This window comes from Bufo gargarizans, chromosome 5 (assembly GCF_014858855.1).
Source record: "Bufo gargarizans isolate SCDJY-AF-19 chromosome 5, ASM1485885v1, whole genome shotgun sequence".
Classification (NCBI taxonomy): Eukaryota; Metazoa; Chordata; class Amphibia; order Anura; family Bufonidae; genus Bufo; species Bufo gargarizans.
In genome coordinates this window covers 449,948,818-449,974,406 of record NC_058084.1, presented here as the reverse complement: position 1 = coordinate 449,974,406, position 25,589 = coordinate 449,948,818, and the positions used below count along the sequence as shown (strand labels likewise).

At 45.9% G+C, this 25,589-nt stretch overlaps 1 protein-coding gene across 1 annotated transcript in view; it reads right to left on the bottom strand.

Moving 5' to 3' along the window:
- The window catches only part of HACD1 (3-hydroxyacyl-CoA dehydratase 1), a 77,188-nt gene that overhangs the window by 2,767 nt on the left and 48,832 nt on the right, over positions 1-25,589 (bottom strand). Inside the window, exons 4-5 of the mRNA XM_044294351.1 lie at positions 18,506-18,594; positions 7,712-7,833 (exon numbers count right to left, since the gene is read on the bottom strand). Coding sequence (XP_044150286.1) covers positions 7,712-7,833; positions 18,506-18,594 — 211 coding nt within the window. The remainder of the gene's footprint in view (positions 1-7,711; positions 7,834-18,505; positions 18,595-25,589) is intronic.

Sequence of the window (25,589 nt, the reverse complement as noted above, 5' to 3'; positions counted from 1 at the left end):
TCTTACAATGCACTTCTCTTCATTGATTTTGTTTCCAATTATATTTGTACAATGGTCCTATTATAGTCCTGGTGGGACCGTGACGTAAGAGAGGGTCGCGTATTAATAGTGTTCCTTTTCCAGCTCATAATAGTTCATTGTGAAGATACCAGATGACGGCACCTGAAGCAGACACTTCGCAGCAGGAACCAGAAGAAAGTCTGAAGGGCCATGCCATGGCTGGAGAAAACTATTGGAGCTGTCTGCAGCAGGACTGAAAAATATATTGCATGTTTAGGTATTTTTGAAAAAGGCAGGTCCCTGGGAAGTACATGAACGTAGTCTATAATAAATAAACTGGGTCATTTCTTAACTCCTTTCCGACCGCCCCATGTATATTTATGTTGCAGGACTAATGTATGAGATCAACGATAACGCAGATCGAATGCATTTAACCCCTCATGTTAAGGCCTCCTGCACACGTTGCCGTATTGCGGACTGCATTTGCGGATCTGCAATACACCGGTGCCGTTCCGTGGGCATTCCGCATCACGGATGCGGACCCATTCACTTCAATAGGTCCGCAATTTCGGAGATGTGGAATGATGCGGATCGGAAGCATGGAACCCTACGGGAGCACTACGGAGTGCTTCCGTGGGGTTTCGTCCCGTACTTCCGTTCCGCAAAAAGATAGAACATGTCCTATCTTTTTGCGGAATGGCCGGATCGCGGACCCATTAAAGTGAATGGGTCCACAATCCGCTGCGGCTGCCCCAAGGACGGTGTTCGTGCATTGCGGCCCGCAAGCATGACCACAGGGCGCACATGTGACCATGGGACTAAATGTGACCACGGAATCTGGGAAGTTCAAGACTGGAAGCGCACACCCCCTGGCCGTGTACCAGCTCCCCCCAGCGAGGATAAGGGGAGCCGAATGTAGTGTGTGGCAGCCTCTGTACTCAGGAGAGGTACAGGGCTCCATAGGAACATGATTGCTTGTTATAGATCCCTAGGGGAACTATTAATAAATGTAAAAAAATAAATAAAAGTTTTTAAAAATATTTTTTTTAAAGTAAAAAAAAATCAAATCACACCCCCTCCCCAAAATTCAAATTAAAATACATAAATAATTAAAAAATTAACATTGTGGGCATTTTTTTTAGAATCCCACATGATTTTTTTCCCGCTTCCCACCACATTGTATGCAACTGTAAATTATGCCATTAGAAAGTACATCTTCCTGCAAAAAATCCCTCATATGGCTATGTTAATGAAAAAATACAAAAAGTTATGGCTTTGAGAGGGCTGGGAGTAAAAAAAGAAAAAAAAAAAAGAAAATCACCCGGTCTTGAATAAATATAAATAAAAAATATAAATAATATAAATAAATATAAATAATAATCTACCCAGTTTTTTATATGAACATAGGCTGGTTGAGGTGCTGTATATTGAATGTGGGTTATGTGCCACTTGTACCCCTGTTGGCCAGTCTGAGCCTGGCCACGTCCTTAACAACCCAAATTATAACTACGCATCTCATTATTTAAACTGCATGATGAATGCCATAAAAAAAAGAAAAAAACTTCCAAAGTTGCTCTTTTTGTTCATTCCACTTCCCCAAAAACAAACAAATAAAAAGTTATCAAAAAGTCATTATGTACCAGTGGCGCACCTACAGGGGGGGGGGGGGGGGTCCAGCGGGTCTGGACCCCTCCTAGAACAACCAGCCAAAATGTATTTATTTTTTATCCTTCAGGGCCGCACCGCCGATCACCACAGGCGGCGCGGCCCTGGATGCAATTGCGGCGGTGGTGGGGGGGGCCGGGGGGGCAGTAGGAGATGAGCGCTTCCATTGTGGAAGCGCTCATCTCCATATCTAATCCATCTGTATGAAGCCTATCAGAGGCCGGCTCTGGCGGCACGATGACGTCATCATCGCGCCGCCTGAGCCGGGCAGCACACAGCAGGGACATGGGCCGGAAGAGGCTGAATCGCATCGCTGCTGATGGAGGTAAGTATCGGTGTATTTATTTATTTATATTTTTTTTTGAGGGGGGGAGCTGGCACTATGGGGGCACTAAAGGGGAGAACGGCACTATGGGGGCACTAAAGGGGAGAACGGTACTATGGGGGCACTAAAGGGGAGAACGGCACTATGGGGGCACTAAAGGGGAGAACGGCACTATGGGGGCACTAAAGGGGAGAACGGCACTATGGGGGCACTAAAGGGGAGAACGGCACTATGGGGGCACTAAAGGGGAGAACGGCACTATGGGGGTCAGTAAAGGGGAGAACGGCACTATGGGGGGCAGTAAAGGGGATAACGGCACTATGGGGGCAGTAAAGGGGAGAACGGCACTATGGGGGGCAGTAAAGGGGAGAACGGCACTATGGGGGGCAGTAAAGGGGAGAACGGCACTATGGGGGCACTAAAGGGGAGAACGGCACTATGGGGGGCAGTAAAGGGGAGAACGGCACTATGGGGGCACTAAAGGGGAGAACGGCACTATGGGGGCACTAAAGGGGAGAACGGCACTATGGGGGCATTATTTGGGGGGCACCATGGGGGAGAGGAGCACTATGGGGGGGCTCTAAAGGGGCTTTTTTTTTTATTTTTTTTTACACATTATGGGGGGCACTATAGGGGAGAACGGCACTAGGGGGTGGCACTATAGGGGCATTATTTGGGGGCACTAAGGGGAAGTGGGGGCTCTAAAGGGGCCTTTATTCTTTCTTGGCACATTATGGGGGCATTATGGCATCTGGTGGCACTAAGGGGGCATTTTTTTACTGGCATATTATGGTAGGCACTATGGGGGAGAGGAGCATTATTGGGGCATATGGTGGCACTTAGAAGGGGCATTTTTTACTGGCATATTATGGGCCACACTATGGGGAAGGGGAGAGGAGCACTATGAGGGCATTTATTGGGGCACTATATAGGGGTATTTTATACTGGCATACATTATGGGGACATTAGCTCAACAGCGGGCACTAAGCGGGGGTACAATAATTTTTGGGGGACATTATCTTTATACTATTAGTGTCTGGGCGCAGTTATTTTTTTAGAGCACTGTGTGCCAATAATTGTTAAAGGGGGCACTATCTGTGTGGTAGTAGTATTTCCAGGGGTACTGTTTCTGCAGTATAGTATTGGGGGCACAGCGGGCACAGTATTGGGGGCACTATCTGTGTGGTAGTAGTATTTCCAGGGGTACTGTTTCTGCAGTATAGTATTGCGGGCACAGTATTGGGGGCACTATCTGTGTGGTAGTAGTATTTCCAGGGGGACTGTTTCTGCAGTATAGTATTGGGGGCACAGCGGGCACAGTATTGGGGCACTATTTGTGTGGTAGCAGTATTTCCAGGGGGACTGTTTCTGCAGTATAGTATTGGGGGCACAGCGGGCACAGTATTGGGGCACTATTTGTGTGGTAGCAGTATTTCCAGGGGGACTGTTTCTGCAGTATAGTATTGGGGGTACAGCGGGCACAGTATTGGGGGTGGCAGGAAAGGGTGTTTAGAAGATGTGAAGATGATGGAAATGTGGGAAACTAATGTCTGTTTGTTAATCTCTGCAGACACGGGAGATGGCTGAAGAATCATCATGGCGGTCTGGTCTGAATGGAGAAGATGACGAAAGAGAACGTCTACGACAAAGGTGACATCACTGGATGTAAGAGGTATGGGGCGCTATGTAGGAGAGGAGATGCTCCGGCTCCTCCCCCTGACATTTGCAGAAGGAGGATTCAGAGCTGAGTGAGGACGGCCAAAGGGGGCAGCAGGCAGATGGTGGGGGGAACCACAGGCCTTGAGCAGGATCGGGGGAGGGAGGAGAGCGGAGGAGGAGCTTCCTGGCTGTAGCCGGCTGTCTATTGTATAATGTGAAGCAGACAGTGCAGCCAGGACAGACCTCCCCTCTCTCCGTATGATGTGTAGAGACGGGCCGCAACTATAGAATGTCAGCTGTACAGTGTTTGTTGGGAGTGGCCTATTATATGTAGGAGGGGCTTTTAATAATGGGCGGGGCCGCATTGTTATTTTCCTATAGAGCTTTTAGAATCGCCAAGTAAAAGAATCAGCGCAACACATTACACCCCTTCCCTGCAGTTTTAAATATAAAGGGGGCTTTGAAAAATTTCATTAGCACAGCACACTACACATGCCACATTTTTTTGCCTTTCGGACCCCCCCTAGACAAAATTCCTGGGTGCTCCCCTGTTATGTACCCCAATATGGTGCTAATAAAAGCGACAGGTCGGCCTGCAAAAACCAATCCCTCACACAGCCTCATCAATGGAAAAATGAAAACGTTGTGAATGTTGTGAAAACATTGTGTTTTTTATTGTGCAGAAGTAGGAAAAACTAAAAAAAACATAAGAACTATTAAAATGAATGATAAGTTCATGTAATTTCTACCACTTGGTTAATGCCGCTCCTATCTCCTGAACAGGACCCCCGAAGTGAACAGAGAGCAGCTGCGCATGCGCGACCACCCTCTATTTGCCGCTATGGTTGTTTCAAAAAATAGCTGAGCGCACTCGCTTGGCTATTTTCGGAACTCCCATAGCAGAGGTAGACTGGGAACTTTGTGGCCCTGGAAAAATCCTAAAAGTGTCCCCAAGAATTAAGTGAGTCCAAATTGACTCACTAAAGGGAGGGACAACGCAAGTAGGTGGGTCCAGAAATACCGTAGTGCAGCACAAAATGCCCCCCTAGCAAAACCAAATATCACAGTGCGGCACAAAATGCTGCCCTATGACCATACTGAGGACGGTGATACAGTTGCGTTCAGTAGGTCACCTGCGGCGCCGGCTAGATGAATTAATTAATGCTGTCAGCATCAGATCGTCATGTACCTGGCCGGCGGCTGTGAGTAGGGCTTAGGCAGACCCCTGGGCATCGGCCCATCGGGAAATTTCCCTGTAGAGTATATGGCCAGTCCTTCCCAAGTCCCATAATGATGAATGGATACCATTTTGCGCATGCGCAGGGTTCTCTCCTTCACTTCCAGGGCCCTGTTCTCTACATAGGAGCGCACCTCTGGGACCTGCACCTGTCAGACATTGATGGCATATCCTAGTAATATGCCATCAATGTCCCAGATGGGTCAACCCCTGTAAAGAGTTAAAGAAGACGCAGCCACAAAGGGAGCAAGAGGCGAGGATCTGCAGAGCTGGAGATGCAGTTCTCACATAAAATCTATAATTGTGTCAACTCCAATTGTAGCAGGAGGCAGTGAAAACATTTCGTTTTTGCTGCCGAGCCATCACGCCGACGTCTCTCCGGCCCCCTGGTGGACTGCGCTCTACCTCACAGTGAATAATATATCGGATTTAGAATATAGGTCAAGACTTCTCTGCATGCATTGTGTTACTACAGAAATAACCCTCATTATAGTAGTGGCTTCGTACTATAGGAGCCCTATAGGCTCTGGGCCAGTGTCCATGAGCTCTTAAAGGGGTTCTCTGGGTTAGGCTTCATGCACCCGACCGTGCTGTGTTTTGTAGTCTGCAAATTGCGGTTCCACAAAACATGGATGCCGCCCATGTACGTTCTGCAATTTCCGCAAAACAGACAAGAATAGGACATGTTATTTTTTTTGGGTGGGGACAGCACACGGAGATCGTGTGCATGAGGCCTTACAGATATTGATGACCTATGCTCAGGATAGGTCATCAATATCAGATTTGTGAGGGTCCGACACCCGGCACCCCTATCGGACAGCTGTTTCGGGCAACCGCAGCACCGAAAACTATACTGTGTGCAGACAGCTCTGTACGTGGTGTAGTGGTCATGCTGGGGTACTGCAGGTCCGCTCCCATTCAGGTGAATTGCAACTGAGCTCCGGTACGCCAGTGTCCAGAGCTATCTGCTTCTTCTCTATACAATGCACATATACAGCACCATAGCAGCTCGAAACAGCTGATTGGGGGGGGTGCTGGGTATTGGACACCCACCGATCTTATATTGATGTCTATCCTGAGGATCAACATTAACCTCATCCATAATACGATCTCCTTAGATCTCTGCTCAGACCTCAAGTGGTTTACACTTAGAAACTTACATTTTGTATTGTTATGTTATGCAATATTGGAGTTGAAAGGGTTGTCCCATCAAGACAAATGGATGCCATTGATGGAGGTCCCCCATTCAGGAATTCCCTCTACGAGCCACAGTGGTAAACCGATGGCAAGCAGCTGCTCCCGTTCTAGTTACTCATTTATCTGGTGCAAAATCGGGGGAGACTTGAGGTGTTGCCCCTCAGATTCGAGGGATTGTCTGTGATGGGACACCCCTTTTCATTAAGGAGATAAAAGGGAAAAAAATGTCTCTGTATGTTTGCAGTATTCTGGTTTTTTATTATAATTATTATTAAAGGGATATTACTACTTTAGACATTTATACCTTATCATAGGATAGATGAAGGTCCCACCTCTGGGACCCACATCTATCTCCAAAAAGAGGGTTTTCCATCAATCCCACCTGGTCAGAGAAGTAGTTCGGCTGTTTCTGTAACTCCCATAAAGGGTACTGGAGAAAGCTGATGACACGAGCGGATGAATGCTGGGGCATGACAAGGTGGACTAGGTTCTTGAGATAAATGCAGGTTTTAGAGGTGGGACCCATATTATTTAGATATTTATGACATATGCTATAGACATGAGGTGAGAATACCCCTTTAATATTATTATGCATTTCTGCATTCTGTAACAATATCTTTTTATTTGCTAGGATACAAGCATCATTACAGTGTCTTTTTTGTTCTAGTCACAGACAGTAAAGGGGTTCCACAGGATGAGAATATTGATGGGAAATTTTTAGGGTAGGTCATTAATAATTAATGGATGGGGGGGGGGGGGCAGGATTTCAACACCACTGCCAACCAGCTGTCTGAAGGGTGGCAGTGCTGTGGCCTCTTCTTTGTTTACCCCCGCCCATCTGCCTGTGCGCTTTACATCTACTAGTGGTGGTGCAGGGTATTGCAGCTTGTCGCTACTAAGTAGAAGCCATATAGGTAAACAGGTCAAAGTACCACGGCCCCTTCAAACAGCTGAACAGTGGGATTTCCAGAAGTCGGCCCCCCACTGATCTAATACTGATGGTAATCCATTAATATGATGATCCCAGAGAAGCCCTTAAAGTGGCATTGTACTTTCAATAGGTTTTTGATATGTCATAAAGACATATCAAAAGTTTAGATCTCAGCACTGAGACCCCCACAAATCTCTAGAACGAAGGGAGTCAAGCGCTCACTTTCTCCTCAATGAACAAGATAGGAGCGAGACGGGCCTGTGGATTTTGTATTGAGTCTGTCTCGCAGCGAGGAGAGAAAACATCATTCTAGACATCGTTGGGGGTCTCAGCGCTCCGGCCTCCACCGATCTAAACTTTTCACATGTCCCTATGACATATCAAAAGTTTACTGAAGTACATCTCCACTTTAAAGGCCCAAAATACCTCTGGCCTTCTGAAAACCTATAAAATATAAAAACATGGAAAATAAAAGCGCTGGTGGGAACGTAGCCTAAGTGATTTCTATATGCAGAGAAATGCAATCTGCCGCTATGCAGAACAACGTGACAATGTGTCCGCGAGATTTCTTCAATCTGTCCTGTACTAATAACATGACACGAAAACTCTGCAATCCAAACCGAGGCAATCTGTCCTCCTATGTGAGCGCGCAGACGCAAGCCATGCAGCAGACGTCAGCACCGTGCACACCGCCCACCTGGCCCATTTAATGAAGTACGGCAAGTGATTGAGAAGATTAAACGTGTAGTAGGAATATCGAGTGATCTCGGTCACAGTCCACACCACCAGGAAGAGAAGGACGCTCTCTTCATTCTGGATCTGAAAAAAAAAGAGCATCAAGGCATATAAAGAGCATCATCTATACACGTTCCATAATGTAACGCTCACACATCAATCATATCTATATCACATCAAACCACATGATTGACAAACGGCAGCAAATTAAAGGGGTTTTCCAGGATTAGGCCTCATTCACAAGTCCTGTGTCCGCTTTTTTACGGCGGCCCAGTCTAAGCGCTGCACAGGTCCCCTGTGCAGCGGAGAACGGGAACCCTGCTCTAACAGCCCGGACCGGCAGGAGTGCAGATCCGGGCTGTTTAACACTTTACATGCTGCGGGCAATGGCGCCCGCCGCATGTAAAGTCCTGACAGAGCGAGCGGACTCCCTCTGTCTCCCATCGGCACCCCGCAAATGCGATACCGGGGTGCCGATGTGTGTCAAGGCTGCCTGGGGTGTGCTCTGGCGCAGCCTGCTGGTCAATGTCAGAATAGCATTGCCTTTAAAATGCAATGCACTATAGGATAGTGCATTGCATTTTAAAAGCAATCAAAAAGCTGTCTGTTATGGGACTATTAAGTGGTAACAAAAGTTAAAAAAAAAATCATGTATTCAATTAAAAAAATCCCATAAAAAACATGTTTACGCTTTTTTTTTTCCATTGAATATACGCTGTTCAATGAAAAAAATTGCAACAAAAAAATCTTCCCCATATGTTTGGTATTGCTGCGTCTGTAACGACCCGGACTACATAAATATCACATACATTATCCCCTACAGTGAACGCCCTAAAAAATAAATAAATGCAGAATTTATTCTTAGTTGCCACCGAAAAATTTAATAACAGGCGATCAAAAAGCGCCATTTACTCCAAAATGATGCTAATGAAAAATACAAGTCCCCCCAAAAATCAAGCCCTTACACACAACTCCATATAAAGAAAAATAAAAAATGTATTTATTTGGAAGTGGCACTGCAAAAACATTTTTTTCTTAAAAAAAAGGGGTTTTATTGCAAAAAAAGTAGTAAAACGTAAAAAAAACTATATGTATTTGGTATCACTGTTATCATACTGACCCAGAGAATAAATATATTATGTTATTTATACCTGAAAAATGAACGCTGTAAAATTTATAATGTAAAAATGCTGTGGCAGTATTGCTGTTTTTCCCATCTCCCTCCCAGAAAGAGTTAATAAAAGTTAATCAGAAAGTTATGAGTACCCCAAAACGGCGCCATTAAAAACTACAACTTGTCCCGCAAAAAACAAGCCCTCATAAAGCTATATAGACGGAGAAATAAAAAAGTTAGAGATCTTGGAATACGACGATGAAAAAAGGAAGAAAAACGCTTGGTCAGTAATGCCCAAAACAGGCTGGTCACTAAGGGGTTAAAGGTTATGACCTGCAAAGGGGGTTGGACTTATGACTAAAAATTCTGCACAGTGCGTCACATTCGCCAGTACTGACAGGTATAGTTTACATGACGGCAGTGATGATATTCCGTATTTACAGGCATCACTGCTGCCATGTAAAGAGATACTGGTTGTGGAGGATTTAAAGGGGTTGTCCAGGTTTTCAAGTTATCCTCTCCACACCATAGGGCATAACTATATGATTAGTGGGGTCCGATTCTGCGACCCCTTTCCCCACTGATCCCAGGAACGGGTCCTGTTCCCCCTTTTTGATGGTGTGACAGGCCACACATACGCCCTTCTGCTCCATTTATTCTCTTTGGGGCCACTGGGAATAGCCAGCGCTGTACTCCGCCATCTCCAGCGACCCCATAGAGCAGGGATGTCAAACTCGTGGCCCTCCAGCTGTTGCAAAACTACAACTCCCATCATGCCTGGGCATACTACAGCTATCAGGGAATGATGGGAGTTGTAGTTTTGCAACATCTGGAGGGCCATGAGTTTGACATCCATGCCATAGAGAATGGATGGAGAGGCAGCGGCCTACCATTCAGTCAAGAAGGGGGATCAGTGGGGGCTCCAGGTTCAGACCCCCACGGATCACTTAGTTATCCCTGATCCTGTGGATAGAGGAAAACTAGAAAAGTGGACACAGGACCTTTAACGGGCGAGCATTTCTGTTTTAGTTTGACACATATTTTGTGCCAGATTATTATTATTTTTTTATTGTATTTTTTTTTTTTACACCCAAAGAAAACTTTTAAGGATAAGTGTCTGATTGATGGGGTCTGACTGCTGGGACCCCCATGATCAAGGGAACGTGGCCTTAAGACCCTTGTGTACATAGATTGGTGGTAATGTAATTGAATGTCTCAGGACCCCTTTTTTCACGATCAGTGGGTGTTCCAGCAGTCAGACCCCAGCAATCTGATATTTATCACCGATCCTGTAGATGGGCAATAGGTCATTATGGTAGGACAACCCTATTAAATATACTGTAGATTATGTGCAATCTGAGGAGGTTAAGTGTTGATAAATTTAAAGGGGCATTCCCATCTCAGACAATGGGGGCATATCGCTAGGATATGCCCTCATTGTCTGATAGGCGCGGGTCCCTACAACGAGAACGAAGCGAGGAGCGCTGTGGCTAGAGGAGCCCGGATTTTCCGGGGTCCGTCCACCACCCAGCGCTGCTCCCATAGAAGTGAATGGGAGCGCACCAAGCATGCGCGCCCCATGCTCCTATTCATTTCTATGGGGCAGTCGGCAATAGCCGAGCCAGCACTCGGCTATTTTCGGCGGCCCCATAGAAATGAATGGAGGGCGGCTGCGCATGCGCAGTGCGCCCTCCGTTCATTTCCCCGCTCCGTTCTCATTATAGGTGCGGGTCCCAGCGGTGGGACCCGCACCTATCAGACAATGGGAAGCATATCCTAGCAATATGCCCCCATTGTCTGAGGTGGGAAACCCCTTTAATGCCAGACATTTATGCATAAAGGGGTTAAAGGGGTTGTCTTACATCAGTAAATGGCATTTATCATGCAATTAATACAAGGCACTTACTAATGTATTGTGGATTCTCCATATTGCTTCCTTTCCATTACATTATACATAGCACGTATCCGTGGTTACGACCACCTGTGTAATCCAGCAGTGGTGGCCGTGCTTACACACTATAGGGAAAGGCTAAAAGTGCACATAGGCCAACACCTTTACCTATAGTGTGCAAGCACGGCCACCGCTGGTGGATTACACGGTGGTTGTAACCACGGATACGTGCTGTGTATAATGTGATGGAAAAGAGTCAATATGGACAATCACAATACATTAGTAAGTGCCTTGTATTAACTTTCCCTACATGATAAATGCTAATTGCTGAAGTGAGAGAACCCCTTTAACCCTTGTGAGTGCGCTACACTTAATAGGGTTAGGCCTAAATGTCTTGGTGTGTGCATTGCGTGTTTCCTATGTGTGATTGGTGTGTGCTATATATGTTCTATGTATCAGTGGTGTATGTGCAGCATGTGACATATGCATCAGTGGCATGTCAGCCATGTATAAGTGTCTTGTGTGCCACATGTGTCCAATGAGTGATTGCTGTGCCTGCATGTGTCTTGTTTCTGACTGACTTAGGCCCACGACCGTGGAACACGTGCGCTTCGTGCCGGCGCTGCAGTACAGTAATAAACTCGTATGATCTATACGAGTGTATTACTGTACTGCAGCGGCGGCACGAAGCGCACGGCGTCATAGCAACCAATGACGCCGTGCGCTCCTGCTCTCAGGCCGGGATACCACGGACCCCGCTCACGGCAGTGTTCCACGGTCGTGTGCATTCGTCCTTAAGTGCAGGATATCCATATATGTGTACATTCTGCCACATATACGTCTGTGCATTCCACATTATGCGGAACAGAACAGCCGGCCTCTGATAGAACCGTCCTATCCTCGTCTGTAATGCCAGACAATATTAGGATAGGGTTCTATCATTCTGCAGAACGGCCATGCGGACATACAGACACGGAATGCAGATGGAGTAATTTTTTTTTATTTTGCTGGCCCCACTGAAGTGAAGTGAATGGTACAGACATGGAAAAAAAATAAGTTTGTGTGCAGGAGCCCTAAGGTGGGACCCCAGAATCAGTTACACTGGTGGGCCCTAAGTACCCTAGTTCGACAGTGGATGGCGTGATGCATCTGTGAACACAGACAAAATAGAGCACGCTTCCATGCTAAAAACACGGACCCACGGACGGTGCTAAAACACTGATGTGTGAATACACAGATTAGAATGAATGGGGGCGTGTGGTGTTTAGGGAAAACACAGTACAGCACATGTCCGTGGAACACCGATGTGTGAATGAGGCTTTACTGAGGTTTTTTAGCGCTATGCTCATGTAGTTGCTTACTCCATGCTCTTTTTATTTGCATTTGGACTCCCTTGACCCATTTTCACCATGTAAACCAATAAAAGGCCGCCATTAGCCTGCTAGAAATTGTACCGCTATGATGAGCCCAGTCCAAAAAGTGACATTCTCCTTGGGCGTACTGAGAAATATTGGGCTCTATAGCAAAACAGAGTGGACTGCGTTGAGAGCTTCTCCAAATGTGCTACACCTTTAGCGGGGCTTCTCCACACAATCGTAACTAGAGATGAGCGAATTGAATCCCAAGAAGTGGAATTCGATCCGAATTTCAGGATAAATTAGATTCGCCTCGAAGCCTAATCAATTTAACCTGAAATAGTGTAAAAATCTAAAAAATTCATACTTCCTCCTCCATTTGCTCGCAACGGGCCGCCATCCGCCATCTTGATTGACGATCTTGGCCGAAATCCCATGCGCAGTGACGTATGACGTATGACGTATGATGTCACCACGCCGGCCCCTTCGCGAGCAAATGGAAGCGGTAAGTTTGATTAATTATTTTTTTTTAAGTTAATTTTATGCTCAGATGCCGCGATCATGTATGAATGCGGCATCTGAGGGGTACAATGACGGGGAGCGGCGCTATCGCAGCCCACTGTCATTGCACCCGCTACTTACAAAAAAATGCGCTTCATGACGAAGTAATTCATCACAAAGCCAATTTTATTTTAAAATTCGGCGAATCAGCGGAATCGAACTTTTCAAAAATTCGCTCATCTCTAATCGTAACAAAAAAATACAAAAAAAACACCATGATCCTGAGAATAGGCCATCAAAGTCGAAATCCTGGGCCTCCTTTAAGCATTTTTAATGATATTTTTTACAAGCTTCTTTTATTGTTTTATTTGTTTTTTACAGGCGTCTTTTACTGTGTAACATTTATATAACACATAATAATGTATTTTTACGCCATTTTCAATGTTCTATAGGGAGGGCTCCATTAATTCTCTATGGGACTGCCAGAGATTGCAGAGCCCTATACCACGTCTCTGGCAGAATGAATGAAGGGGGGGCATCTCCACTCTAACAGGGGACCCCTATTCTCATGATTTGTGGGTGGGATCAGGGACAACGATCTGTGGGTAGAGGGTAACTTTTAAACTTGGCACAACCCCTTTAATGTGCAAAAATATAAGAGAGAAATAATTAAGAAATATAGCAGAGTTGAGTTTGTCTTTTAGGGCAACTCATGTTGACCTTACAATATGAAATGTTTTATTTAGCATATGTATAGTAATACTGCTCTCTAGTGGTCATATTGCAGTATTGCAGCATAGGCAATTTTAGAACAGATTATATTATTTTAGATTTTTTTTTTATTGTAAGGGTGCATTTGTTTTTCTTCTAGCTAAGCCAATAGATGTATTTGGTTGTTAAACATAAAGGATATTAGAGGAAATTGACCTGCAACATGTCAGTTTATGCAGTGCATAGAGTGAAACCCATGGCAAATCCGCAACAGATTCTCAAGGAATACACTCAGATTTTCTGTGGATTATTTTATTTTATTTTTTACAGAAATGTGGCTAAGGGCTCATGTGCACAACCGGTTAACAAACTGTGGATCCGCAAAACACAGATATCGGCCGTGTGCGTTCCGCATTTTGCGGAATGGCCGGCTCATAATAGAACAGTCCTATCCTTGTCTGTAATGCAGACAATAATAGGACATGTTCTATTTTTTGGTGTAACGAATATGCGGACATACAATGAGTCATTTCCGCTTTTTTGTGGCCCTATTGAAGTGAATGGTTCCGTATATGGGCCACAAAAAATCGGAACAGACGGAAAACACGTTCGTGTGCATAAGCCAAATCCACAGCATAATATCTACTGTGGAAAATCCACCTGGTGGGACCATACGCTGGCGGTACCAGCAGAAGCCTCGCAGATTCCGGCAAAAATACTGGACAAAAAAATGCTAGGGTATTCATAATTTCCATCTTTTTCCGGCATAAAATTGTCGCATGACATCTTTTTTCTGACATGTTAAATGCCCGTACGACAATATTTGTCACAACGGCGTTTTTACGCCGCATTTGACATAAAAGAGTGTAGAGCGAGTGGTGGACGCGAAACAGGGGTGCGCCTCATCATAAATTAGGAGCATCTTCCAGCAGTAATGCCGATGAAAATAGAAGTAAAAAGACAAAAAAATTGAATACTAATAAAATGATGATCTTAATAAATGACCCCCATTATAGTTTGTTAATTCTTTAAATTACAGTGGTACTAGATATCTCTGAGGGGGTTTTAAAAGCAAAACTGATTTTAATGAATCTTTTAATTTATTTTTTACAGGAGAAAAATGTTGATGCTGTGGTTGCTGTTAACCACGAGCAGGTAAATGCCCACGATAACTGATCCCCACCACTGCAGCAAGAGCTGTATGATACAGCTGGTACCCGCTGATGACGGCACGGGCACAGCTCTCGTGCCTGTACCACCCACTGGACCTATTATTATGCCCTAATGTGGTTAGGATGCAATACAGCATACCTTAGGAGTTAGGCCCCTTTCACACGGGTGAGTATTCCGTGCGGATGCGATGCGTGAGTTGAACGCATTGCACCCGCACTGAATCCGGACCAATTCATTTCTATGGGGCTGTGCACATGAGCAGTGATTTTCACGCATCACTTGTGCGTTGAGTGAAAATCGCAGCATGCTCTATATTGTGCGATTTTCACGCGACGCAGGCCCCATAGAAGTGAATGGGACTGCGTGAAAATTGCATAGCATCCGCAAGCAAGTGCGGATGCGGTGCGATTTTCACGCACGGTTGCTAGGAGACGATCGGGATGGAGACCCGATCATTGTTATTTTTCCTTATAACATGGTTATAAGGTAAAATAATAGCATTCTGAATACAGAATGCATAGTACAATAGCGCTGGAGGGGTTAAAAAAAATAAAAAATAATTTCACTCACCTTAATCCACTTGCTCGCGCAGCCCGGCATCTCTTCTGTCTGTCTTCTGTGCTGTGTGGATGAACAGGACCTGTGGTGACGTCACTCCGGTCATCACATGATCCATCACCATGGTAAAAGATCATGTGACGGACCATGTGATGACCGGAGTGACGTCATCACAGGTCCTGTTGATGTAATTAATGCTCACCACAGGTCCTGTTCAGCAAAGGAGACAGAAGGAGATGCCGGCTACGCGAACAAGTGGATTAAGGTAAGTTAAATAATTTTTTATTTTTTTTTAACCCCTCCAGCGCTATTGTACTATGCATTCTGTATTCAGAATGCTATTATTTTCCCTTATAACCATGTTATAAGGGAAAATAATACAATCTACAGAACACCAATCCCAAGCCCGAACTTCTGTGAAGAAGTTCGGGTTTGGGTACCAAACATACGCGATTTTTTTCACGCGAGTGCAAAACGCATTACAATGTTTTGCACTCGCGCAGAAAAATCGCGGGTGTTCCCGTAACGCACCCGCACATTTTCCCGCAACGCCCGTGTGAAAGGGGCCTTAGAGAGTGTCTTGGATCTCCAGATATGTCTGGGATGTGTGCTGGCCGGGCCTGTGCTGCAATGTATGTAATGAATTGACAACTGGCCGTTACCATTCACCTTCCCAAAAGGGCATTTCCTACAATTTCCTACTGTCACTACTGATTGGACAGTATTAGTACTCCAACTGGTAACTCCAATTTATTCAGACATTTCCAGGAGGAATAACAATTCTCCAGAACTGTCTGTTTCCTGGCAATGCAGCTCCTTTTTAAGATATATTATTTTAATAAAAATATAGGCATAGCGGCAGTGGCGTACATAGAGAAGTAAGGGCCCCAAAGCAAGGATCAAACCGGGCCCCCCACACAGGACAGAAGAGTTTCTGCCTTAACCCTTTTCAATCACCCTTGAGACGTGTTTTCCACTGCTTCATTTGCTAAAAGTTGCCAACCTGCGGCTCTCCAGCTGTTGCAAAACTACAACTCCCAGCATGCCCAGACTGTCTACAACTATCAGCCTACAGCAGGGCATAATGGGAATTGTAGTTTTACAACAGTTGGAGAGGCGCAGGTTGGCCATCCCTGGTTTAGAGGGTAGAGTCCTGACCAAGTTTTCACCTCCAGTAGAAGAGGAGATAATCCCAGCTAAGACTGGGCCCCCTCTTGCCCATGGGCCCCATAGCAGTCGCATGGTCTGCCGCTATGGTGGTTACGGCCCTGCATAGCGGCCAAATCTACTCTCCATTTGTTGACTAGGTTTCAGTTTAATAAGCAGGGGCGTACCTATAGGGGGTGCACCATGGTGTTCCCTCTTAACTGTGCACTCTGGGAAGGAGAGGGTTAAAACAGCATGCTAACGCGGATTAACAAACCCAGCAGCAGCTTTTTAGCTCTTTCAATTCCAGACACCGCAGCTTAGAGGGAACAGAGGTTGGGTGCGCCCGGCCCAAGGAGTCTGAAGGGGCCATAAGGTCTCTCTTCACTATATAGGGAGACCAGTACTATACATTTTGCTTTGGGGCTCAGGAGCTCCAAGCGCCGCTTCTGTCAGTACGGTTTATATCCCTGTGATATTTAAACTCTAGTGCAGCCTCATATAAATGAATGGTGAGCACACAGCGTATATCTATTACAGCAGATTTGCTTTCGGCGTGCTAGAAGCCTCCTGCAGTAACCACAGAGACATATGGAAGCGCGCCCAGGAGCTCAAGGAATGACTCGGGCTTCATCTCCAGCAGCCTCAGCTGCACATATCTGCCGTCCCGCCAGGAGCAGCTCCAAGAACCGCAGGCTTCAAAAAAATCAAAACGTAACCCGAGCCCAATGCCCGATCCAGCGTCCGGTGCCAACCCAACCGAAGCATTGATTATGGATGTGCTTATTTGGAGACTGTGAATCATATAAGGTTCAATTTAATCTAATCCAGGTAGCTGTAAATTAACCCCTTAAGGGTAGAGGATTTATTTTTTTAACGTTTTTGCCTCCTCGCATTCTGTCATCCACCACTTAAAAAAAAAAAAAAAAAGTTGTCTCTCTTTAGCATATAGCATTTATCATGCAGAGAAAGTTACTACAAGGCTCTTACTAATGTATTGTGATTGTCCATATCGCCTCCTTTGGTGGCCGGATTCATTTTTCCATCACATTATACACTGCTCGTTTCAATGGTTACGACCACCCAGCAATCCATCAGTGGTGGTCGTGCTTACACACTAAGGGAAAAAATTTTGGCATCTCTAGTGGTCGGGTCCATAGGAGTTGGCGTAGGCTTGTGCTTTTTCCTATAGTGTGCAAGCACGACCGCCACTGATGGATTGCAGGGAGGCCATAGCCATGGAAACGAGCAGTGTATAATGTGATGGAAAAATGAATCCAGCCAGCTAAGGAGGCAATATGGACAATAACAATACATTAGTAAGGTGCTTGAGTTTTATTTTATTTTTTGTCTGATTTTCATTTTTCACATCAATGATGCCATAAACCCTTTAATATCCACACAAATATAGATGAAAAACCGCAGCACTCCCAGTCTTGAATCCAATTTTGTGTTTATTAAAACCGAAAAAAATAGCAACGTTTTGACAGCAAAGTCTTTTTCAAGCTATATAATCAAGAAAAAGACTTTGCTTTCGAAACGTTGCTATTTTTTTCGGTTTTAATAAACACAAAATTGGATTCAAGACTGGGAGTGCTTCGGTTTTTCATCTATATTTGTGTGGATATTAAAGGGGTTATGGCATCATTGATGTGAAAAATGAAAATCAGACAAAAAATAAAATAAGATAAAGGGGGCCCCGAGGTCAGGGCCTGGCACTGCGAGCACCGCCGCCATTTTACACAGAAATCGACTAACAAGTGGTGCTGTCCTGTCTTCACTTTGACGAGTTTAATATCCACACCTCACGTACTATAACTTCCATGACGACTTTATCATTACGTAGACCTCATGTGATACCACTTTAAAGGGAACTGGTCACCATGAAAATGCAGTGCAATCTGCAGGCAGCAGGTTATAGAGCGGGAGGAGCTGAGCAGATCGATATACGGTTTTATGGGAAAAGATTCCGTAGAACTTGTATTTTATACATTTATATCTCTGCTCATTCTGGGCTGTGAAGTCCAGGAGGCGGTCCTATCAGTGATTGACAGCTCTCTCTGTATACACAGTCATAGAGGGAAGGCTGTCAATCACTGATAGGACCGCCTCCTGGACTTCACAGCCCAGAATGAGCAGAAATTGAAATGAATATAAGTTTTACTAAATCTTTTCCCATACAATCATATATCAATCTGCTCAGCTCTTCCTGCTCTACAACATGCTGCCTGCAGATTGCTCTGTATTTTCATGGTGACCGGTTCCCTTTAAAGTGGTATCCCTTTAAAAATGCAGACTCACACCCACCTGTTTAATGCTGTTGGTTATAAACCAGACCATGAAGATTCTGGAACTGACTTGGACCCCAGTTACTAGCACCGAAGTACGCACTATTCCTTAAGAAGAAAGAAAGAAGATGGAAGTTAGGAAATTATGGTAATCTCCATAATCTGAACTTTACCCAAACTCCCCTACCTACAGATAATCACTGGTGTAAGCACAGCCATCAACCCACATACAGTAAATGACAGGTTAGTGTACATGGCAGTAGTGCACCTACTGCGCCAAGCATGCGTGCTGATAGGGGGGGGGGGGGAATGTATGGCTGCCCTTCCAAACAATTTAGAGAGTGTGCTCGGTAATAGTTCAGGGTTGAGGGGAGTGCTTGGAGTCTGGGTAACAGGTCTTTATTGTCTGGCATATTCCTTTAAGACACCTAAGTTATATTCAGCATTGTTTTTTCTTCCCATAACTTACGTGAAAACTTTGAGTAACACTTGTCGCCTCTCTGACCAGTTTAGTAACTACTTGCCTTCCCCGTGTAATAACAATTCTGACCCATCTATTATGACTTGATTTTGTGCCATTCCTCTATTATTCCAATTAGGCAGTTGCCTAGTCTGGGTGTGGAGAGGGGGGGGGGGGTGTCTCTGCAGAGTCTGGCAGCACTGATTGGATAGTATCAGACTGTGCAGGGACAAACCCCAACTGGTAACACCCAGAAGGTCCTTTATTGCAGACTGCTGGCCATTTATTCTTTAACTTCTGGTAGGAATAACAGAGGAAAGGCACAACATAGAGCCATAAAAATACCTGCTCTAGAATTGTCATTACACAGGGATTACAAGTAGTTACTAAAACAGACATGTCAGGAGAGGGGACGGGTACTCTTTAAATTTCTTTAACTGGCCATACATTTCCCTTCGGACCCCCCATTTCCCCCATATACATGCACACTTTGCTCAGCCAAGTATACATGTGTACACAATACAGACCAGGGAATACGTTACTACCAGACATCTTCCCTTACAACAAAAGTGTTGGGCATGTTGAAATTCTACAGCCTGATCCTTCTTTCCTCCAACATCAGCCACTGTTGGAACGTCAAGGCCTGTCCGCACGCAGTTAGATGCTCAGCCGATCCTGCCTAAATCGGCAGGTTTGGCTGATGTTAATCTAAAGGGTATAGCTGACTTTACACACATACAATGGATTTGCAACCATTTTGTCCCTCGAGGTTTTTTCTGGTACAGGTTGCTCCTGGTTCTATAGAGCCTCATTCACTCACACGTCAGTGATTTCCATCAGTGATTTCCATCAGTGATTGTGAGCCAAAACCAGGACTGGAGCCTCCACAGACATGAGCAGGGCTGTGGAGTCGGAGTCGAGGAGTCGGTGTCCATTTTGGTGGATTTGGAGTCGTTATAAAATGGACCGACTCTGACTCCAAAAATATATAATAAATTGGTACAGTTAGTTCAATGCAGTATGTGCTGAATATAGTTTCATAAGAATTTGGGAAAATGATGAAATGTCCTATAAATGTATGTTCTATTCCTGATCTAAGAATCTACAGGTGAAACTTGAAAAATTTGAATATCGTTCAAAAGTCCATTTATTTCAGTAATGCAAATTAAAAGGAATTGCATTAATGCAGCTTAAAATTAGAATTTTGTGAAAAGGTTCAATATTCTAGGCTCAAAGTGTCACCCTCTAGTCAGCTAATTAATCCATACCCCCTGAGCAAAGGGAACCTGAGATTGTGACTTTGGGGTTTCATAAGCTGTAAGCCATAATCATCCAAATTATAACAAATAACGGCGTGAAATATCTCACTTTGCCTGTAATGAGTCTCATATGTTAGTTTCACCTTTGAAGTTGCATTACTGAAATAAATGAACTTTGCACAATATTCTAATTTTCCGAGTTTCCCCTGTAGGCTTTTAGTTGAGATGAATGTGTGCCGCCCTTTATGTAGATGCTCAGTAGTGAAGCTCTTCCGCTACAGCTTAGAGGAAAAAGGCGCTGGGAAGGAATGGCTGCACTCATCTCAGATCTGCTAGAGAAAACAGGATTAGGGCTCATGCACACAAACGCATTTTCTTTCCATGTCAGTTCCGTTTTTTTTGCGGACTGTATACGGAACCATTAATTTCAATGGGTCTTCAAAAAAACCGGAAGGTACTCCGTGTGCATTCCGTTTCTGTATGTCCGTAAATACATACGGTCGTGTGCATGAGGCCTTAAAGATGTTTTCTCACTGGTTACAAAGATTAGCTTTTAACGTAAAGGGGAAGTTAAAAGAAGACATTTTCTAAATTCATTGGTCAGTAGATTTTACTTTAGTCATGAACTATAGAGTCTAGACCAGGCATGCTCAACCTCTGGCCCTCCAGCTGTAGGAAAACTATAACTCCCAGCATGCCCTAATAGCTGTAGGCTGTCCAGGCATGCTGGGAATTGTAGTTTTGCAACAACTGGAGGGCCGCAGGTTGGGCATCCCTGGTCTAGAGTAGACAGTTCAGCGGGTCTCTCACTGCACACTGGTTTCTATGGTAACCCGCAGACCTGATTAGCTGAGAGCAGGAGTGACCTCGCCCCCGCGGAATGATGGGACTGAGCTCTGAGTGAACTCATAAGGTTTAGCAAGATTACCTGCAGTAAGCAGTGAGGACTGAGAAGCATGGCTTTACCTGTAATAGGTTGGCCAGACGTCCGGTTTTCTGGCTCCCTGTCCTCCGTCCGGCCTGGACGGACACAGGGATGTCCACCCTTGCAGTAGCTCACACTCAGACAGCAGCACTGCGCTGTCTGAGCGTGATCTGCAGCAACTGACTGAGGCTTCTCTCACCCCCAGTCAGTCACTAGAGCCGCAGACATGGCTCCCTATGGCTGAGGCTTCTCTCACCCCCAGTCAGTCACTAGAGCCGCAGACATGGCTCCCTATGGCTGAGGCTTCTCTCACCCCCAGTCAGTCACTAGAGCCGCAGACATGGCTCCCTATGGCTGAGGCTTCTCTCACCCCCAGTCTGTCACTAGAGCCGCAGACATGGCTCCCTATGGCTGCCCCCAGCTCACCTTCCATTCAGAAAGTTCTTCCCTCGCCTCCCCCCGTTTTTTCCCCCCGGCTGGCGATGGGGGCATGGCTTCACAGAGGAGGGGGCGAGGCTTCACGGAGGCGGGCACGATTTATCGGTTTGGGGGCGTGGCCAGGGAGGTCTGGGTTTCTGGGGTGAAGCCAGCGGCCACCCTAACCTGTAATTGTGTTAGAGATCACAATCTCCTGCTCTATCAGAGTAAGGGCTGTTTCACACGAGCGAGTCCATTGCGGGAATCGCGCTCCGCGTGTGAGTGTGATCCTCCGCTCTGGACTTGCAGGAGCGCACGGCATTATCATGATTTATAATGCTATGTGTCTCTGCTTGACTTTATTTCTACAGAATCATACTGACAGCTTTATGTCACTATGATTCTGTGGGAAAAAAGGCAGAGGCACACAGCATTATAAATCATGATAATGCCGTGCGCTCCTGCAAGTCCAGAGTGGAGGATCACACTCGCACACGGAGCGCGATTTCCGCAATGGACTCGCTCGTGTGAAACAGCCCTTCGTTAATATATGCTAATAACTGCTGGCGACCCCCCCCCCCCCATGGCCTGAGGAGACAGCGTGAGTGCAAACTGCCTGTCAGCCCGTGCATCAACGTGCTGAGAAAACCCCTCTGAGACATGTACTTCTTAGTATACCTATCTTTCAATAAACTGTGCATAAACCAATCGTCCAGTGCATGTTCTCTCTGTATGCTTTATGTTTTAGTTTGCTTTTCCTCTGAGCTCATGTTTGGAGAGGTTCGCTGCTCTGATGGCTTCTATATGCTATACATAGAATATAGGGGGAAAACTGTTTTCTAATGTAAGGGTGTGTGGTAAGGTACCTTAAATGTATTACTCTGCATGTGGAAATTGTATAATTACTGCAATGTCTCACTTTAGTCAGTAGATGGCAGCAAAGGATAACGATAAGGATAAAGTCTATATGAGCTGCCTATAAGAGTAAAGTAAATACCTGTTTTGTTTGCAAAGTTGGTAATTAGCTAATTTATGGGTTGTTTGTGTACCCCTACAAGCATTAAAGCAGGCTGTATGTGCAGGTTTGACACAGCACTTAGCAATTTACTTATTGCATCACACTCTCCCTGTAAGAGGAGGAGGGCCCGAGAGGAGCAGGAAGTGAACAGACGGAGGTTGTGCTTGGTGCAGCTGGAGACCAAGAGAGATCTTCTCTGCAGATTCTGGAAGGGAATTGACCGGCTCACAGTGAAGACTGGCGACAGCACGAAGGGGAGGTTTGCAGCGACGACCCCAGGAGTGTCGTGTCTGTAGGATCCAGTTCTGGAGTGGACCAGGAATTAAGTAAAAACCTGATCAAGGTAAAGTTGCATTTGGACAGACAAATACGCTCCAAACACAGTATAGCCCTAAAGGACTCATAAGCTGATACCTTCCTATCTCACTGGCTGCTCCTAGGGTGTTATATGCTGGGAGCTGGAGTAAGGATTACAGCTGCAATTTAAAGAGACAGACATTTCCCTGTGGATTACAAATAGTATTGCGCAATACTTAGGGTGCACCACAACGAGGAACTCTTCCAGGAACATACAAGTGCAGCTAGGCTGCTTAGTGGACTTTGGGGAAACCATCTGTAGTGTCCCACTAGGTATGGGTGGGCACTACACAAGGGTCAATTGGTGTGCACGTTACTCTTACTCACAAGGAACAGAAATGTCATTTTTAATTCTGCATTTAATGTATGTTTTAATGTGTTGTTATATGCAATGTACCCCTGTCTAATGCAGCAGCAGGCCTAGTTGGGTGTAGTTAGACATCCCAGACACTAGAGGGAGATAGGGAGCCCCTAGTATAAATGTCCAGGCCTAGACAGGGAGAGTTAGTGCAGAGTCAGGAGTCTGTGAAGACACAGGTTAAGAAGCCTGCTCCTGACATGCAGCTGGATAGCCCTGGCTGCTAGTGATGTCCAGGAGGCTGTTGAGAAGCTCCAGCAATGCCTGAGAACAAGAGAGCCTAAGTTAGCTCTGAAGAGATACCCCAGTTGCAGGATTCAACCTCCTGGGAGAAACCGACAGTTACCCACCTGATAGGAGGAGGCGACCCAGGGTAAGCCAAGTGCCCCTGATAGGCAGAGGAACTTAGGAACCATAGCAAGTAGTATAATACCTGAGGAAGAAAGTAACCAAGGATATAAGCCACCCATTTAGGCATCCGGGCCTTGGGAGATATAAAGCCAGAGCAGGAGTTCTATAAAGGACACTGTACATTGATTCTGAGAAAGGTACAACCTGCTGCTGAGTGCTTGTGGAATTTACCCTCAGTGTAACTTGCATGACTATTGCCTGCCATACTTGTGAATAAGCCCCTTTTTGTGGAACTGTAATATAGAGACTATACTACTCCCTGCTGTACAAAGTTGGATTGTCCAGTAAAGTTTCCGTTTGGTTCACTGCATACTTGTGTACTTTCATCTTTCCAACCATCCACCGGCGTGCCACCGGCCAAAGGCACTGGCGTCACGAATACCACAGGGACCTTGCCCCAGGCACACAAAATACCTGTAACATCCAGGGCACCTCAACTACCATCAGGCCTGGTCCCTATCTACAGAGCGTGCCCCAGAGGAACTGTGTCTACCTCTCCTTCACTGCCACGCGCCTGCCCAGGGTTCTGCAAATATAGTGAGTACCCTCGATTGCCCATAACTGTGACCTCACTTCGTCATACCCTGCAGGTCTGGCGTGTTGCATAAATTGGCGTCACGAACAGGATCCGAATATTCCTGCGCCATAGCGGATTTAAGAACTGTGTGCTGAAAATTGTCTTAAAGTGACATGCCCCAATTGTTTTATTGAAAATTTCTGGGCCAAAGTGAACTGTAATATTTGCGGTGTGAAGATTGCATTGTATGGACTGTTTTCTACTTATTTAAGCCACCGCTTGCTGTCAATGAATAGACAGCTATTTTGCTCAAAGATGGCCGCTGAGCTTGCTTGAAATTGTTTGCTGCGTCATCTTCATCTTAAATTGGCGGTAAAAATTGGCGCCTTCTGCTAAAAGTGCGGGAAGGCTGTATGCTGGCGCCACCGCCCTGTCTGGACATTTGCATGTCTGCTGTAATGGACTCCGCCTCCCCCATACTGGAGTACCTGGGGGGCGGCCTCCCAGTGCAATGGGAGGATCTGTCTGAACTCGTTGGCGCCACCCTGTCGCTCTCCAGAGAAGGATCGAGCATGTTGAGGAGTGAGGACTTTCCTGCTGAGATGTCCGCGCCTGATTTATTAACCGTGAATGTGACTGGTGTTGAGCAAGAGGATGCTCCACCGGCCTACTCTCTGGGACCGGAGAGACCCGCCTGCCCGCCACCGAGGACGCAACCGGAGACCTACTATGGCTCCTGGAGAGACTTCTTCCAGCCCTCGTTCAAGTGGTCAGCGTTGATGGCAGAGATCCGGGAGGCCGCAATAAAGAAGACTACTAAAACCAAAATTTACTACGAAGAACTGGCAAAGACCGTTCACGAGTGCCACACCGACACACAACCCCGCCTGGAAAGGAGAATGGGGTTGGTTGTGGCTTTTGACAAGGACCGAGGCTTCGGTTTTATAAAAGACTACCTGACTGGACGAGACTTATATGTCAACAGGAGGTCCGTCAAGCGGAGTTACCTCCCAGAACGTCTACACAACCTCCGCGAGGGAGAGGAGGTTGAATTTACCCCTGCTGAGGGCCTGCGAGGCCCCTACGCCACTGCCGTGTCCCGTCCGAAAAAGAAGTCGGAGGACTGGGACTTTGATGATGACTACTCTGGCTGCGAGCGTGAGTCTGTGCGCTCTCCGGAGGACAACCCTGGCTGCGAGCGTGAGTCTGAATGCTCTCCAGGACCGGCCCATCACGCCTTCCAAGAACGGGGCTCTTTCATTGGCCCAAATGTGTTCTGGCAGCCGACAGTGGTGGAAAAGAGGGTTAGCCCATGGCCCTCACCTGAGTTGCCTCGCAGGGAGAAAACCGTACGTGAACTTCAGGATGCAGAGAGATTCAG